Raw genomic sequence first — 17,071 nt, 5'->3', positions numbered from 1 at the left:
GGACTGGCGCCCACCGGGGAGAAATGGCGGAAACGGACCCTTGCAGAAAGGCCTCAGCATCCAATTAAACATTTTAGACTCTGCTGCACATGGGCAGGAAACCCGTGTCCCCCACGGAACCCTGACAAATGACTCGTTTCCAGCCAATCTATCACCGTAGCGTCTGGGTACCTTGGGAAGATGAAAATCAGACCAGTGCATAAATGAAAACCAATATACCAACAATCGTCTCCCCACACAGGCCTCCAGGAAGCCACAGCTACGGCCATCTGCCAGGCTCCATCTTCGTCACTGCTTCCTGCAGCCAGAGGCCTCTGAGTAAGCACGCTGTAATAGGAGGTTTAACAATAGAAGGAAAATTCTCTGAAGTCTGACTCTCCGTTAGTGCTCCTATGTTAAAATCCACCCCCCTTGAAGCCAGAATGAAGTAAGTTTAGCATAGAATGGACTTGTTCTATAGTCCACATCAGCCAAAGAATTTGCTGGAAATAGTTGGGCCAGACTGAAGAAAGACTGCAACTTGGCACCAGTTGAGAATTCAAAGGTTTTTGCATGGAAACTGCTCTCAAGGGGGCTGTCACTAAGCTGCGGGGAGGACACTCATACTAATATATCATGCATTCTCACCTCCTGCAGCTTCCCCCGGAAATGGCCTGAATAGATTTGATCTGATCAACCCAGGACAGCAATTCTCAGGTTAAGTCACATGCAGCTCCTGGCAACGTAGAGACGATAGGAAATTGCAGACGCTGTGGCCGTGAATCTGAATACCTGGGACCGGGTTTGGCTGTTGCACTTCTTCAATATCTCTTTTTCCCTGAGCATCTGTTACTCAATTTTAAGGCCCAAGTAGCAATGTGAAAAGGCTGCTCTGTGAGCGGGAGAGTGGCAGGGGTAGCCACAGGAAGGAGGGTGATGGCCTTTTGGGAAATCTACTTCTGGGCAAGCAACTATTTTCATTTCAGATGTTTCTGTCCCACCGGCTTCCCCTAAAGAGATTTAGGTGGGCCAGGCAAATATTTATGCAGCTAACCAATGCTTCTCTCCCTCTATACATCTGTATGTGGCGGGAAGTGATTCGGCCATGTGACAATGTTACACGATAAGATTTCTCAGAGCCAGAGATTTGTCTGCGGTTCCTTTAGCTCATAACCTTCAGTGTATAACAGAGGCTCAACAGTTGGTGTGTTCAATATTTTTCTTGCAGTTTTAATAAATTCATGGCTTTTCTTGATCATGTTAACAGCATATGCTCTTAACTCCAGAAAACTCAGTGTTAACTGAGTCTCCTCCCCAGCTCATTTTTTCTTCCCCAGTCCTGGTTGAGGTCTAAATAAATACAGAAAGTTTCCAACCTCTCCCACATGTGAGTGAAAGGGAAATCTAGCCAGAACGGAGATATGGCTCAGGTACAGACAAAGCTGCCATAGGTTAGTTCTAAAGCATGGTCTATGTTCGAACCACCTGGGGTGTTTTTAAAAATCCCAGTGATTAGGCCTTACCCCAGACCAGTGAAATCAGACTCTCTGGGGGAGGAACTGGGCATCGGTATTTACAAAGATCTCCTAGGGGCTCCAAATGGCAATAAAAGTTAAAATCCCTGTTCTAAAGATTAATGAGACCAAATTCTTTCGAATACCTACCAAGACTATGACAATTTCTGCTTTATTCCATCCCAAAGCGAATTCTTCCTCTAATTATCACACATTAGCTTTCAGATGATGTAATAGAAAGAATGTCAACCTCAGAGTAGGGAGAAGAGGTTTAAGTCAGTGCATCACAATTTCCACGGGCAGGGCCTGAAGCTGGTCATTTCCTTTTCAGGGTCTTCCTTCTCTCCGCTATAAAATGGAATTACAGTGCATGCCCTGTGGGCCACGGGCTATCGTGGGGATCAGCTAAATTCTTAATGGGAAGCTAGGGCTCTGCTACGAACACCACGCACAGGGAGAAGTACTGATCTGATCTGTCTGTGAGGGGGTGGACATCAGCCCTGACTCCCTCCAAAGCAGAGCCCCTAGAGAGTCTCCCTCAGGATGTAAAAGACAAGGGGTAACACAGAGGCCAGAGAGTCAGAAACCATTTCCTAACATGTAAGAAGACTTCAAACTCCAGGGCTGACAAACTGGAATTCTGCTCCCACTGGAGCCAGTTTTAAGAGCACTTTATGTTAGAGCACCGACAATCTTATTATGCTTTAATCTAATCCAGTGCCTCATCACAGGAAGTCTAGCGCTGCTTGTCTCCCTCAGTCCCATCTGGACCAGCACCACTCTGGGGCCATTCTTCGCTACTCAGAGATCGATAACCAGACATCGGGAGGCTATTTATACAAGACCACCTTTGAGAGACATCCGTGTGAAGTCTCCACCCCCTGCATTATGTGCAACCAGAAAGGCCTGCATCTGAAACTGCTAGAAGTCTCTAGACCAAGCTTCTATGTTTCTGCCAACACACAAGCATTTCTCATAGAGGGTTTCTTTATATTCTAGTAGCAAAATTGATTGTATTTGATAGGCTGTTCTCTAAAAGGCCCAGTTCTGAAAGCAAAAGCTAAAGTCTTTTTTTCCCATGGTTCTCATAATTAAAAGCCAAGACTGTATCGGAACTCTGTTAGGTATCATATGGACAGACATGGAGAGTGTCTTCTGAAAGAGTTTGGAAAGGAGGAAGATTTGCTGATTTAGGTCAAGAACACAAGTAGAGAAAAACAAAAAGTTGTCAAAATGTCTTCCCGGGAGATCAGCAAAGTGTGGATTTAACCTCTGAGAAGCTCATTGTAGGAGTGAAAATGGGGAGAAGGGTCTTAAACAAGGGACATAACTGTTATTCAACCCCCAAGTACCCCAATGAAACAAATGCAATTGAAGTATCTTTTTAATAAGATAACCACATTTATTTCATCTGAACTTTCCTGAATCAGGAGAAATAAGAGATCAGACCTCACAGATGCACCTTGGAATGTACATTTAGCTGCCTTCTGATCAGTAATTCAACTATTTGGTGTACACAAACAGTTCTCCCTCTCTTTTTTTAAATATGGGGATTTACAAACCAAATTTTAAAATGTCATAACTAGACTTAAGGCAAAGAGCCCGAGAAAATACTGGACATGTTAAAAAATCCTAGGATGAAAGTCACACTAATGGAGGTGGCTGCAACGTTACAAATACCAATGAATATTTCTCCTAACATCTAAAAGCAGAAAACCAAAAAATGCACAAATAACTTAAAATGACATCAACCAGAAATTAGGAGCCCTTTTGAGAACTGTTGTCTCTATTTGGGGTATGCTTGCAACACAAATTCTATTTCATGCATCTAATATTAATTACCAAAAATGAATACAAATCTTTAAATATCTAAACTACACTACAATATGTACATAAAGTCTGTGCATTTGATTCAGGAGTCTTGGGAGAGCTACTCAAAGTCTGTGTATTTGTACTTTACATATAATGACAATAAGCTACATTGAGTGGTTTCCTAGCTAACTACAGGTTACAAAATAGCAAAATAGGAAGAGGAGAGAATAAAGCAGCAAGAGGCAGGTATCCTGACAGCTAAAGGAAGTGACAGCTGATAGTCTAACAGTAAGGGGAAGAAAAAGTGCTCAAAAACAGACAAGTCTAGAATCTCAAAAAAGAAGTATTCTCAATGTTTGCCACAAAATTTTAAAAATGAGTAGACAAATCTAGGAAAATGTGAGCCACAATTGGAAATAAATGGTCAACAGGGACAGAGCCCATGACGACAAAGATATTGGAAACAGCAAAGGCTTTTGAAAACCTATTTTATATGTATGTGCCTTAGAATTTAAAGGGAAATATGAAAACAATGAGTACACAGGCTGGAAATATTGGAGAAACAAAGACAGCAAAGAAAATGTCCTAGTTAACATTCTAGAAGTAAAGAAAAAAGTTACTCAAAAAATTCACTGGGTGAACTTAATAACAGATTGGTCACTACAGAAGAAACGTTCAGTAAACTTGAAGGTGGGGTAATATAAATTATCCATACCAAAGCACAGAGAAAGAGTCAAAAAAAAATGAATGGAGACTTAGTGACCTTAAGGAAAATATCAAGGAATGTAACTTATTTGTAACTGGAGTTCTGAAAGAAAAAGATAGATTGGAGCCCTGGCTGGCATAGCTCAGTGGATTGAGCGCGAGCTGCGAACCAAAGTGTCTCAGGTTTGATTCCCAGTCAGGGTACATACCTGGGTTGCAGGCCATGACCCCCAGCAACCACACATTGATGTTTCTCTCTCCCTCTCTTTCTCCCTCCCTTCCCTCCTAAAAATAAATAAATAAAATCTTTAAAAAAAAAAAAGAAAGAAAAGATAGATTGGGATAAAAAACCATTAAAGAATTATAGGCAAAATGTTTCTTAACTTGATGGAAAAAAATATTAACCCAAGAAGCTCAACAAACCCCAAGAAGGATAGAAAACGATATCCACACTGGGCATATCATAGCCAAATTACTAAAAACTAAAGATAAACAGAAAATCTTAATAACATTAGAAGAAAGGGGAAAAATATATAGAAGGGAATATATTCTAACCTCTCCTCATAAACAATTCAAGTTATGAAACAATGGGTATTTTATGTAAAGAAGGGAAAAACATCAACTTAAAATTCTATATCTAGCAAAAATTTCCTTTAAAATTAAGGCAAAATAGAGGCTTTTTCAGATAAACAAAGCCATAAGAGTTGGTTACCAGCACAACTACATTACTAGAAATGTTTCAGAGTTTTCAGGCTGAAAGGAAAATGATAATACACAGAAACTTAGACATACATGAAGGGATGAAGATGAATGAAACACTACAAATGGTAAATACCTGGGTAAATAATAAGAATCTAATTTATTAATGCTTTAAGAAAATGAACTATTTAAAGGAAAAATAATACCACTGTATTAGGAAGTTTAAAACATATGTAGAAGTAAAATATATAACAGCAACACAATAAAGCTTAGAAGAGGGTAAGTGGACAAAGGCAGATTGTCAGATTAGATAGAGAAATTAGAAAAAGAGAATAAAATAAGGCCAAAGTAAGCAGAAGGAGGGAAATAAAGGGTTAAAATCAATAAAATGTAAAAGTGACTTAAAATAAGATCAAAAGTTGACTCTTAGAAAAGATCAGTAATACTGATAAACTATTAACTAAACTATTTTTTTAAAAAAAATTTTTAAGATTTCATTTATTTATTTTTAGAAAGGGAAGGGAGGGAGAAAGAGAGGGAGAGAGAAATATCAGTGTGTGGTTGCTGGGGGCTGTGGTCTGCAACCCAGGCATGTGCCCTGACTGGGAATCGAACCTGCAATGCTTTGGTTCGCAGCCTGCGCTCAATCCACTGAGCTACACCAGCCAGGGCTAACTAAACTATTTTTAAGAATAAAACAGAAAAACCAGTTACCAATATTGAGAATGAAATGAGAACACTATAGATCCTGCAAACATTAAAAGGAAAATAAGAATTGTAGAGACAATGTTATTCCAATAAATTCCACAACTTTGACAAAACAGGTAAATTTCTTGAAAGTAAAATTGACAAAACTGACACAAAACACAGAAGTTCCAACAGCCTTATATTTGTTAAAATAATTGAAATAATAATTTAAAACCACACACACATACACAGACACAAATCTGCTAGGCCTACAGGGCTTTACTGGTGAATTCTAGCAAACATGTAAGAAAGAGGTAATATTAGAGTTCCACAACTTTTTCAGAAAAGAGAACACTTTTCAGTTCACCTTATGAGGCCAACATAATGCTTTATCAAAGCCAGTCATAAAACTGTCTTAACTCATAGACAACATGATTATATGCATAAAAGATCCTAAAACAGCCCTGGCTGGTGTAGCTCAGTGGATTGAGCGCAGGCTGTGAACCAAAGGGTCACAGGTTCGATTCCCAGTCAGGGCACATGCCTGGGTTGTGGGCAGGGTCCCCAGTGGGGGCCATGTGAGAAGCAACCACACACTGATGTTTCTCTCTCTCTTTCTCCCTCCCTTCCTCTCTCTAAAAATAAATAAATAAATAAGCAAAATCTTTAAAAAAAGATCCTAAAACATATACACAACTTAATAAACCAATTAATTAAGTCACATGATGCAAAGTCAATATACAAAAACATCCATGGTATTCCTACATACTAGCAACAAACAATTGAAAAATAAAATTTTAAAGAATACCATTTATAGCCCTAGTTGGTGTCGCTCAGTGGATTGAGTGCCAACCTGCAAACCAAAGGATTGTTGGTTCGATTCCCAGTCAGGGCACATGCCTTGGTTGTAGGCCACATCCCCAGTAGGGGGCATGCACAAGGCAACCACACATTGATGTTTCACTCCCTCTTCTTCCCTTTCCCTCTCTCTAAAAATAAATAAATAAAATCTTTAAAAGATTATTTAAAAAATAAAGAATAAAAGAATTTACAACAGCATAAAAATATAAAATAATTAGAGAAATAGTTAACAAAAGATATTTGGACCTCTATATTTAAAACTATAAAGCATTGTTCATAGAAATTAAAGAAAATCTAAATTAATAGAAAGAGATACTGGATAAAAGACCTAATACTGTTAAGATATCAATTCTCCCCAATTTGATTTATAAATTCAAGAAGAATCCAATCAAAGTCCCAGCAGGATTTTTCAGATACTGATAAACTTGTTCTCAAATGTACGCAGAAATGTAAAGGACCTGTAACAGTCAAATCCATCTTGAAAAAAAATTCAAAGATGGAGGAATCACACCATTTGTTTTTAATACCATAAAGCTCCAGCATGAAGACAGTATGAATTAACATAAAGATAAATCAATACAACAGAAGAGTCCTGAAACAGAACCACTTGTATACAAGGTCTGGCACAAATAATGCCCCTTTTTTATTATAAAATCTTTTATTACAAAATCATAAGCATTTAATTCTGTAACAATAATATCACACTCAAGCATACTGTATGACATTTTAGGTGAAATGTTCAAATTAAAACTATAAATTATCACACCCATATTATTACCCATCCAACCACGCTCAAGCAGGCGTTACTTCTGCCAGATCTAAGTCGGTTAAACTAACATGGCATTGAAGCAATTCAACAAGGAAAATAAAGTTTTTTCTTTTCAACAAATAGTGCTAAGCAACTGGACCATCAAAATGGAAAGTAATGAGCCTTAACCCCTACCTCACACCACATATAAAAATTAATTAATTGGAAGCAGAGGAGAGACCTAACTGTAAAAATGAAAATGATCAAGCTTCTGGAATTAAGACTATCTTTGCGATCATGGGGTAGACAAAGGTTTGTTTTTTTTTAAGTACACACAGATACAATAACCATAAAAGGAAATATTGGCCCTGACTGGTGTGGCTCAGTGGATTGAGCGCCAGCCTGCGAACTGAAAGGTCGCCGGTGCAATTCCCAGTCAGGGCACGTGCCTGGGTTGCGGGCCAGGTCCTGAGTAGAGGGTATGCGGGACGCAACCACACACTGCTGTTTCTCTCCCTTTGTCCCTCCCTTCCCCTCTCTCTAAAAATAAATAAATAAATAATATCTTTTTTTTTTAAGAAAATATTGATACATTGGACTTCATTAAAATGTAAAACCACTGCTCTCTGAATGACATCAGTAAGAAAATGGAAAGATAAGTCATAGAATGGGAGCAAATACACATATATCTATAAAGAACTTATATCTAGAACATGTAAAGAATTTGTAGAATTCAATAAAATGATTGAGAGCCCATTTTTTTGACAAAAATGGCAGAATATTTTAATAGATACTTAAAAGGAAGATACAGAAATGCAAATAAATACATGAAAAATGTTTACTATCAACAGTTAACAGGAAAACAAAAATTAAAATCACAGTGAAATGTCACTGCACATGATGAGACTGGCTAAACTTGAAAAGGTGGACAATACCAAGTGCTGCTGAAGATGCAAAACCCTCACCAGCTGGTGGAAATATAAAATGGTCTAACTACTTGGAGAAACGATTCCAGTTTATTATAAACATAAATACTTACACAAAAGAGGCTTTATCCATAATAGCCAAAACTGGAAACAACTAAAAAGTCCAAAAACAGGTAAAGAGAGAAACAAATTATGGTTTATTTATATAACGGAATACCCCTCAACAACAAAAAGGGATGAAGTATTGATGCAACGTAGACGAAAGTTGTCTCGCACAAAAAGGCACAGATTGTACTACTCCGTTTACGTGGAGTTTTAGAACAGACAGAACTGGTCTCCGGTGACAAACCAAAACAGTGGTTGGGGGCGGACGATGGGGGATTGACTGGGAAGGAACAGAGAGGGCTTCTGAGGTGATGAAGTGTCCCACCTCTTGATAGGGGAGGGGTTTCTATGATAAGGGGGCGGCTTTCTGTGTTTGTTAAAATTAGCAAACTATATACTTAAGATCTGTGCACTTTGCTCCATATAGAAGTTATATTTATATTTAAATAAGTAGATGGTGTCCTGTATCACGGGGTTGTCATGAAGGAAAACAAAATACAAGAACACAAGGGACAGGCGTTGGAGAGGACAGTCAGATCCACACACCTGACCAGGCCCTACAGAACACCGCTGCACTGCACAGCGGACTTGATGGTGACCCCCAAGTCATGGCAGAGGTGGGAGGGAGGGAGCAAATCTATTATCCAGTCACTGAGAATGGTTGCTATGTAGTGAAACCTGTTTGCCTGGAAGGCTCACTTGCGGAGCAGCGGACTCCCAAAGCGTGCCAGATAAGAGCCCAAATATTGCTTTTCTATTAAGAAGGACGCTAATCAGTATGCCGAAGTTTCTTCTGCAAAACTTACCACTAACGGCACTGCACTAAAATAGATGGAAAATTGCCCTGGTCTCCATTTAATGGAAATTCAGAGTTAAGAGAATACGCAGAACCCCTTATAGTACAAGATGTTCCGACCACCTGACTGCCGAGTTTGGGGAGTTCTCAATCCAAATCTTAGAAAACAGCTTTCTCACAGGGGAAGAAACACCTACAGCTGGGCCACCACCCTGAGTCCACAGCCTGTAGCTTTGGTGTCTGTGGCTTCCGGCTTCTGTTCTTTCCAGGAATAGTGAAATAGACAAGCAGGTATGGCTCACAGCAATTTCTGCATTTAAAGAACCAAAATGCTGCCCCAGCTATAAACTAGTCCCCAGAGCCGAGTGAGGGCAAAGGAGGGAAGAGGAGAGGGACTTAGGTCCTGGAGTCCTCAAAATTCTTTGAGTCTCCAGGTTTGTTTCTTACCACGATCTGCCATGATAATACAGGACTAAGAAGGTCCATTGTTTCTTTTCCCCAAACTATGCAGACATTTATACAACGGCCTCGGCCCCAGGGTCATGGGAAACCAAGAGCCAGGGATTATGGTCTGAAAGAGCCTGTTTGTTTTCTTTTGGACTGCAGGTGTACAGAACTGGAACAATAACAATAATCCTTGGTTTATGACATCCATCCCAGCTCTGTGCATAGCCCCTGTTTTAGAGAAATGTAATAAATGCCCATGAATTCACCCGAGGCAACTGCTCTTCTGAATCCTGTCAGTCATTTCCTGGCTAAGGCTTTCCTGACCAGGCCCATGAAAGCCAGGCAGGGAGAGGATCTCCCAAAGCCCCCACCACCTCCCTTAACACAGACTCCACTGGGGAGGCAGCACCTCCCCAGGCAGGGGCCGGGGCAGAGGCAGTGCCACAAGGCTGGGTGCCCATCCAGATGACCAAACAGCTCTCCTGCACGCGGCTTTCCAATCTGTGAGCCTGATTTATCTTTTTCAATAACAGAAAAGATGTAAGCCCCTTTGAGCAACGTATGTGTGATATATATCACAATATTTATTTTTGGTGGAGTAATGGATCGGTCTTCGGGGAAAGCTAGAGAAAAGGCATTTCTTGCGCTTAGATGTAAATCAGTCACTCTGAAAACCACAGGGGAATCTGTATTCTTACCCCCCTGCTAACTACAATGTGAAATAAGCATCTGACTTTTAAAAGTCATTGTATTATTTGTTTCTAGATCAAACATTAAAGATAGGCAGGGATGTGAGGCCCGAGAAGCAATTGTTCCTGGAATGTCTGCGTCTAATTCTCCCAAGTGATGGCGCAACTCAAAATAAAAGTAGAGATGCACCCAACCTGCGGCTGTTAAGTTGTATACCTGGCAGGGACAAGTTCTAAGCTTTCCTTAGAGTACTCAGTTCTAAGGAAAAAGGATGAGGTACGTGGCTGGGCTTAGGATGTAAGGGTCTCCCAAGTGACCTGCCCAGTTATTACAGGCTAGTATTTCTATCTGTTTTAATGTACCACAGAGCAGGACAAGAGCAAAACTGAAGGATGTGGGGGTGGGGGGGAAGATGTTCAATGGATTTGCAACTTAAACAGACATCTTCAAAGGAAAGCTATTAAATCCGAGGTGTTGCTGATATTAATTATCCTGAACATCTCACAGGCTCAGATTCACATGCTATAAAGAACACAAGGCCTTTTAATTTTCCTACCTGGCCCTGGCACGAGCAGCGATAAATCAGATACACAGAGAAACCACACATGACTAACGAACCAGCCCATTAATGGGGAGCAAAGAGCATTTGCCAAGATGACTTACTCAGACATAGCCACATATCATTACCAGCAATACCCTGGGGGCTTAAGGCAGCAGGTACGGGAGTCAAGAGCCTGAGCACTCGCTGCCAAATCGCAGGCACTCCAGGGCGACTCGGGCATCCTGCAGACGCCTGTTATCCGGACCTGAGAGATTTTACTCATGGCTGCCCCTCCCTACTCTCTTCAAGTTAAACTTGCACTTGGGAAATTACTGCAACTTCTAAAAGACCTCTTGGGACATGGAGCTGCAGAGCCCCCAAACCTTGCTGTGGGCCCCTACTCTTGAGACTCAGAATTAGGTATCCTAGGAGGAAGGACCAGGCTCTGCCACCAAAAACCTTAACTGCTAGTTTATAGATCTTTACTGTGGCTGCTCATTCAGGTATCTGAGCCAGCTAGGTGTCACACCTTATTCTAGGTCTTGTGTGGATCAGATCCATAAAGAAAACAGTAAACAGGTAGGAGTAAGGGAGAGGTAAGAACCTCCTAAATGCCAGTCTGTTCGTTTTACCATGAAAATTGAGGTGCAGTGATCAATAGGAATTTTCCCCTTAGGTTGGAGCTGATGGTGTGGCTAGGACTTGAACCCAGGCTGGATTCTTTATGTAGAACTGCCACATACAGTGGTGTGTGAGGGCAGAGGGGATAGGATGAGGGTGAACTTTAACCCACATTCTTCACGTGGGCTAGCTGCACTCCAGTGCTGTGTCCTCACTGTCCCAGGTACTGCACTGTCCCAATCCCCTTTAATAAAAGCCCCTTTCTCTGGAAGGGACAACTGAGGTTCCCCAGAGCAGCAACCAACCATCACTGATAGGAACCAGGAGAGTCTGAACCCTTTCACTGGGATGTAATCCTGACAAGCTATATACGCCCAACTCTTATCATGAGTGAAAAGAGTCTGTTGAACTTAAATCCAGCAGAAACCCACCTATGGCCAAGGACTCTATAGTAATTTTAATAATAATTTCCTATACTACCATCAGATATGGAAGGGGAAGAATGTTAGCCATTTTCCATCATCTCCGACCCTTTACTCTTCTGATCCCAAGCTGAGAACCTGTCACTGTTCAACCCCACATCTAAAACCCAATATGGGTGATAGGGATAATTAACTTAACTCCGTAAATATCTATTCTTGACTAGGTGCTAAGGATACAGCGATGAACACCATCAACGGTAGCACACTGCTGTCCCTGACGTCATGGGGCTAAGGCACGTTGAAGGCAGAGCTGGGGAAAGCCCATCTGCTGTGAAGTTCCTGAGCAGACTGGCAGTCTACTCAGAGGCCAGGCCCAGGAGCAAGAGTGTGTGTGACCGGCCTATTCTCCCCTCCCTCACCCCCTTTTACAGAAGGGAAAATGAAGTCCAGGAAGGAGAGGGTGTAACTTTCCCTGAGTCTGACAGCTTGCCAGTTGAGCTAAACTGTCGAACCCGTGTTCTCTGGGTGTCCCCTTTCCACCACCTCGCCTCCTAAAGTTCCAGCACAGCGAAGTGAGGAGAGATCGTTGGTTCTGGTGACGGATTGCTTCCTGATGCATAAACACCCAGAACATGCAGCTCCAACCCAGCTTATCAGCACAGACCCAGTGCCCATGTTCATCCCTCAGACTAGAATGTTGATAAATATACCTCGTCCATCTAGAGCCTAGGTGTTCAGTCTTCATTCACTCTCATTTATCACCCTCTCTGACTCTCTCTTGGTGTTTACTTTCACTTTAAAAAAAACCTCATCTTATAAGAACAGAGCCCTTTTTATCTGATGCCAGCTCCCCCTCTGCTCCTGGGGCCTAATCAATCCATGTCTGGAAATAAACAAGCCAGAGAGGAAAGCAACAGTCCCTTTTATTAAAACAGGCACCTTTCGGAAATGATCCACCCTTGGGCATGGCACAGACAGACATTTAAATGAGGAAGAAATAAAGACATTCTCCTGCAATAACCACATGCATTCCCCAGCAGGTGGGACACCAGGGAAGGTAACTCTGGGTTAAGAGATAAACCAAAAACTCCGCCCCACATTACTCAGGTTGTTTGGGAGGGTGAGGGGGTTGAGGTCCAAATTCAAGAAGCCTGAAGAGGCAACAGGCTTCAAAACCTAATAGTCTATATAGTCCAGGCCTCTCCGTTCTGAGGAGCTTAACGTCTTCAAGATAGTAAGAGAGGGTTCAGTAAACTTCGACTTTAGTATATGCAAGTAGGCCTCCAGCTACTACTGGGGTACACAGATGCCAGAGAGAAAAACCCAGACATCTGGCACCCAACATGGACCTTCACCCATCATGTTATTTCACAGCCACCCGCAAAGCACAGTTTCCACAGCTCCCAACTCCCACCGCCCTCCTGCCACCGCAGCCTCTGCCAGCAAGGGGGGCTGTCTTTGTACAGAGGGGCAACACCGAGTCCCCACTAGCCAGTCTGCCACGACGCCCAAACCCAGGCTTTCAGAAATGGGTCACATATGCAGACACAAATGCAGAAAGCTCCTCTTCTGGAAGAGCACAGTAGTTAATTCTTAATCCTTCGGAGATCCTTTTGAAAATGTATGGCAGCCCTGGACACCCCATGAAAAACTGCATCCATGCAGATCATATGTGATTTCATGGGGGGGTTGCTGCCCTCTGAGAAGGTCTGATGGGCAGAAAGGGAGATTTGTGAAAGAGAGCTGTGGGTGGCCCGGGTGGGCATTCAACAACAGTTTCTTAACCAAAAAGATGCCCCTTCCTTAGTTACTGCAACCTTTAATTAACCTTTGAGATAGCAACAAGAATTTGGAAGTTGAGAGCGAGCATTCGCACACACACACACACAAAACAAGGCCTCATCTTGTCTTCCTGTCTTGAAGTCACAAAATGTCCTGTGATTGCTGGTTAACAGTTTCCAAGCAGGGCTGAGTAACTGTAGAGATGAAAAGTGGGGGAAAGGCCCTGGCCAGATAGCTCAGTTGGTTGGAGCATCATCCTGATATGCCAAGGTTGCAGGTTCGATCTCTGGTCAGGGAACATACAGGAATCAACCAATGAATACATAAATAAGAGAAACAACAAATCCTCTCTCTCTCTCTCTCTCTTTCTCTCTCTGTCCCTTCCTCTCTCCCTCCCTCCTTCCTTCTCTCTAAAATCAATAAAAAAAATTTTAAAGCTAAAAAAAACAAACAAACAAAAAAACAAGAAGTGGGGGAAAGGTGGCAGTTGGGAGGGAGGATAGCCTGACAAAGAGAGGATAACTGAGCTCTCCACTGGCTGCATAGGTCTTGCCTGGCAGGGCAGGTCCTGACCCCCATTGCCTGCTCCCCCTGGAAATCACAGCAAACCTGCTGACTCCTTTGCAGCAAACTGAGAAGTCCAGAGAGAAGCAGCCCTTTCTCCCTCGGTCCCTGTAGAGGGGTGGGGGGAGCCTCTCTCCTTTCTAGGGAGAAGACCCTCACCCACCGCTTGCCCACAGCCCCCTTGTGGCCCGGGGGTGTTACTGCAGCCTCTCTGCATTGCTGAGCACAAACCTCTCACCCAGACAGTTCTGACAGTGGTAGAGCAGAATATTTAGGTACCAGTGGCAGCTTGGCAACAGTTTCAAGCCATGGTGAAGCTGTGTTTGCTTTTGATTTCTTAAACTAAGACTAAGAATCAGAGTCAAAGTGATCCTTCTAAACTCCTCCCTGGTACAATACCTACAGGGACCAAGTCCAAGACCTGCTTCAGTAAGCCAATAACCTTGAAGCTTCTGTAATGTTACCACCACCTTACTGATCATTTCTTTCTGCATCACATGCAATTAGGTGCAACTCTTCCAAAGCTCAATAGAAATAGTTAACAAGAACGCACAACATCCTCTAGTTTATAGATTGGCTACAAAAGACTTGTAGGGCACCAAACGCCCCTCCCCTCCCCTCAAATCCTGGGTTTTCAGGTAGCAGATCCTACAGGGGTTTGGGGGAAGTCAGGATTTAAGGACACACAGTGAGAAAGAACATGGCCCTTGGCCCGGTGCAAGCAGATAGGGTGCCTGTTGAAGAACTTTGCTAGAGACTGCACAAAACTCTTACTAACAACTACACAAAAGGAAGGAGTGGAGCCCACCCACCTGGTCTGGGACTGGACTGAAAGCCCAGTGTGGGGGTGGGGGAAAGTTGGTCTAGTGGTTCAGCTACCACCTCTCAGGGGTGGGGATGATCAATGGAACCCAGCGGTGGGAAAGTGAGCAGGGAGGAATAAAGGTGGGAAGTTTGGGAGGAGAAAAGAGGGTACAGAGTGTGCCCAGGGGGCTTAGAGTAGACCAGGGAGCAGGAGCGACTGGGGCCAGGGGAAGTGATGGAAGCACAAGAGGCTCTTTTCTTTTGGGGATGGGGAGACGTCCTTACCTCCTTGATTTTCTCCCGCTGGGTTTGAACTAGGCTCTGGGGCTCCTCACTCTCATCAGTTGTAGTCCCCAGGACCGGGTGGCGGAGGCGGCTCCTGAACGCGTTGAAGTCAAAGCTAAATGGAATGCTCCCCTCCTGGGGTCTGAGGGCCTCGACACCGCTGCTCCGGGGCTCCGTGGCCTCCTCCCGGGGCCTGGTGGGGTGGGTACGCCGCAGCCACCCTTTCCTGCTACGGGTACTGGCTTGGCTGTTGGGGTCATCCTTGCCCGGGGCTGGCGCAGCGGGGGCCGGTTTAGGGGGCGACTCCTGCTCTCGGGCCGAGGGTTGGCCGGGGATGTCAGCAACTACCTCCAGGCCGGGATGCTGGGTCCGGGGCGCCAGGAAGAGGCGCTTGAGGCGAGAGGAGTTGGGCAGTAGGAAGAGGGCCCCGAAGCACAGGGTGGCGAGGCCTGAGAGGAAGAGAAGGAAAAGGAACTTCTGCGGCAAACGCAGCCCCCACGGGGAGGCCGGGACGAAGCCGGGCACTTTCCTCATGAGCATCCTGGCTTGGCACAGGACTGGGGACGGTCAGCTCCAGCCGGGTCCCTGAGGCTCTCAGAGTCTAGGCACTTGTCAGCAGAGCCGAGGCCTCCCTCGGCTAAGGGAGGTCGTCAAGGGGCGCCGTCCGGGGTGGCAGGGGTCTCTGCGAGTTTCCGCCGGTTTAGAACTGCCTCTAAAGGATGAACTTCCTTCAGAGTTTGGAGCGAGTCTTCCCACGCCGAGGCGGGGGCGCAGCGGCCTTGGCGGGGCCCGGGCGAGCCGGGTGGCACGGCTCCGGGCCCGGGCCCGCAAGGGCCGGCCGCGCAGCTCTTCCTCGCAGCGGCCGGAGCCCACGGGGCCCGCGCCTTCCCGCGCTGCGGCCGTTGCTGGGGTTGTCACATGCCGTCCGCGGTACCGGGGCTGTCGATGTAGAGGGGTGCCCACAGGCCTCGTCCCCGAGCCGAGCCGCCCTCAGCCTTCGGCCCAAAGTTTCAGCCTCAGAAGCAGTTCCCAGAGGGAGCAGACTCGCGGGGGAGGCAAGGCAGTTGCAGGGCCGGTGTGTCAGCGGCCGGTGTGTCAGCGGCGCTCCGAGAGCGCGTTGACCCAGCCAGATCAGGACAGCACCCGGACTCGGCTATCTGGACACGTCCACAACTTTGTCCCTCCGCGGAGCGAGCGCCAGGCAGCGGGAGCTGACACTTCTGAGCCTGCCGGGGCAGAGGGCTTTCTGGGTACCCGTGAGCGCAGGGATGCTCGAGCCTGAGTCCGGAGCCGGGGGCCGACCGCGATCAGCCACAGCGGGGTGGCTGCAGCTGCGCCTGGGAGTGAGGGTTCTCGCCCTGCCAACTCGGGAGGGCTCCGGTGCCCGCTGGCATCACCTGTTCCCGGCGACCACCGGCTCCGCGGAGCTTGTAGCCCCGGCTGCGGCTCTTCCGCTGCAGTTGGCGTCTTCACAGCGGCCGCTCCAGACGGGCCAGTGCTGTTGCAGGCTGAACCGCCGCCACCGCTGAGCCTGCGTCCCACGCGTACAACCACCCCGCCGCCTCCACTGCCTCTGCCGCCTCCGCCGCCTCAGCTCCGCCGCCGCAGCCTGGCTTTCACTGAGACAGCGCCCGCGGCTCCGCCTCCCACCGGGCCACGCCCTCAGGCCACGCCCACTGCGCCCCCATGGTCCACCTCCGCGGCGCCGCAGCCAGGCCAATGGCCTCACGTCTGTGGATTGGGAGTGTGGGGCCTCTGTGAGGGCGAAGAGAGGGAACTGGACTCCAAGCCACGCCCCCTCCCCCAAATAGCCCGCACAGTGCATACTCCCCTCATCCCATCAGCACCAACGGTCCAGCTGCGCGGGGGGTTGGCGAGGGCGGGGTGGGGAGCGGAGGGAGGTCATTGGCTGTCTTGGAGGGATCCTTGTGGGGCCGCAGTAGCCCATTGGTTAGTATCCAGCATTCGCTGGACTGGAAGCGACTAAACCCCCCCCTCCGGCCACCACCCCCCCGCCCCCGCCCCCCGCCCGCACCACTCTGGTTGTTCATCCTTCTGTTGTTGGTCCCTCCGGGGCAGCAGA

At 45.7% G+C, this 17,071-nt stretch overlaps 1 protein-coding gene across 1 annotated transcript in view; it reads right to left on the bottom strand.

Moving 5' to 3' along the window:
• The window catches only part of MAN1C1 (mannosidase alpha class 1C member 1), a 131,005-nt gene extending 114,390 nt beyond the window's left edge, over nt 1-16,615 (bottom strand). The window contains exon 1 of the mRNA XM_028514022.2: nt 14,989-16,615. Coding sequence (XP_028369823.1) covers nt 14,989-15,528 — 540 coding nt within the window. The 5' untranslated portion in view covers nt 15,529-16,615. The remainder of the gene's footprint in view (nt 1-14,988) is intronic.
• Nucleotides 16,616-17,071: the final 456 nt, after the last annotated feature.

This window comes from Phyllostomus discolor, chromosome 5 (genome assembly GCF_004126475.2).
Source record: "Phyllostomus discolor isolate MPI-MPIP mPhyDis1 chromosome 5, mPhyDis1.pri.v3, whole genome shotgun sequence".
NCBI lineage: Eukaryota > Metazoa > Chordata > Mammalia > Chiroptera > Phyllostomidae > Phyllostomus > Phyllostomus discolor.
Note: the sequence above shows the minus strand (reverse complement) of the source record. Positions and strands in the feature narration are given on the sequence as shown.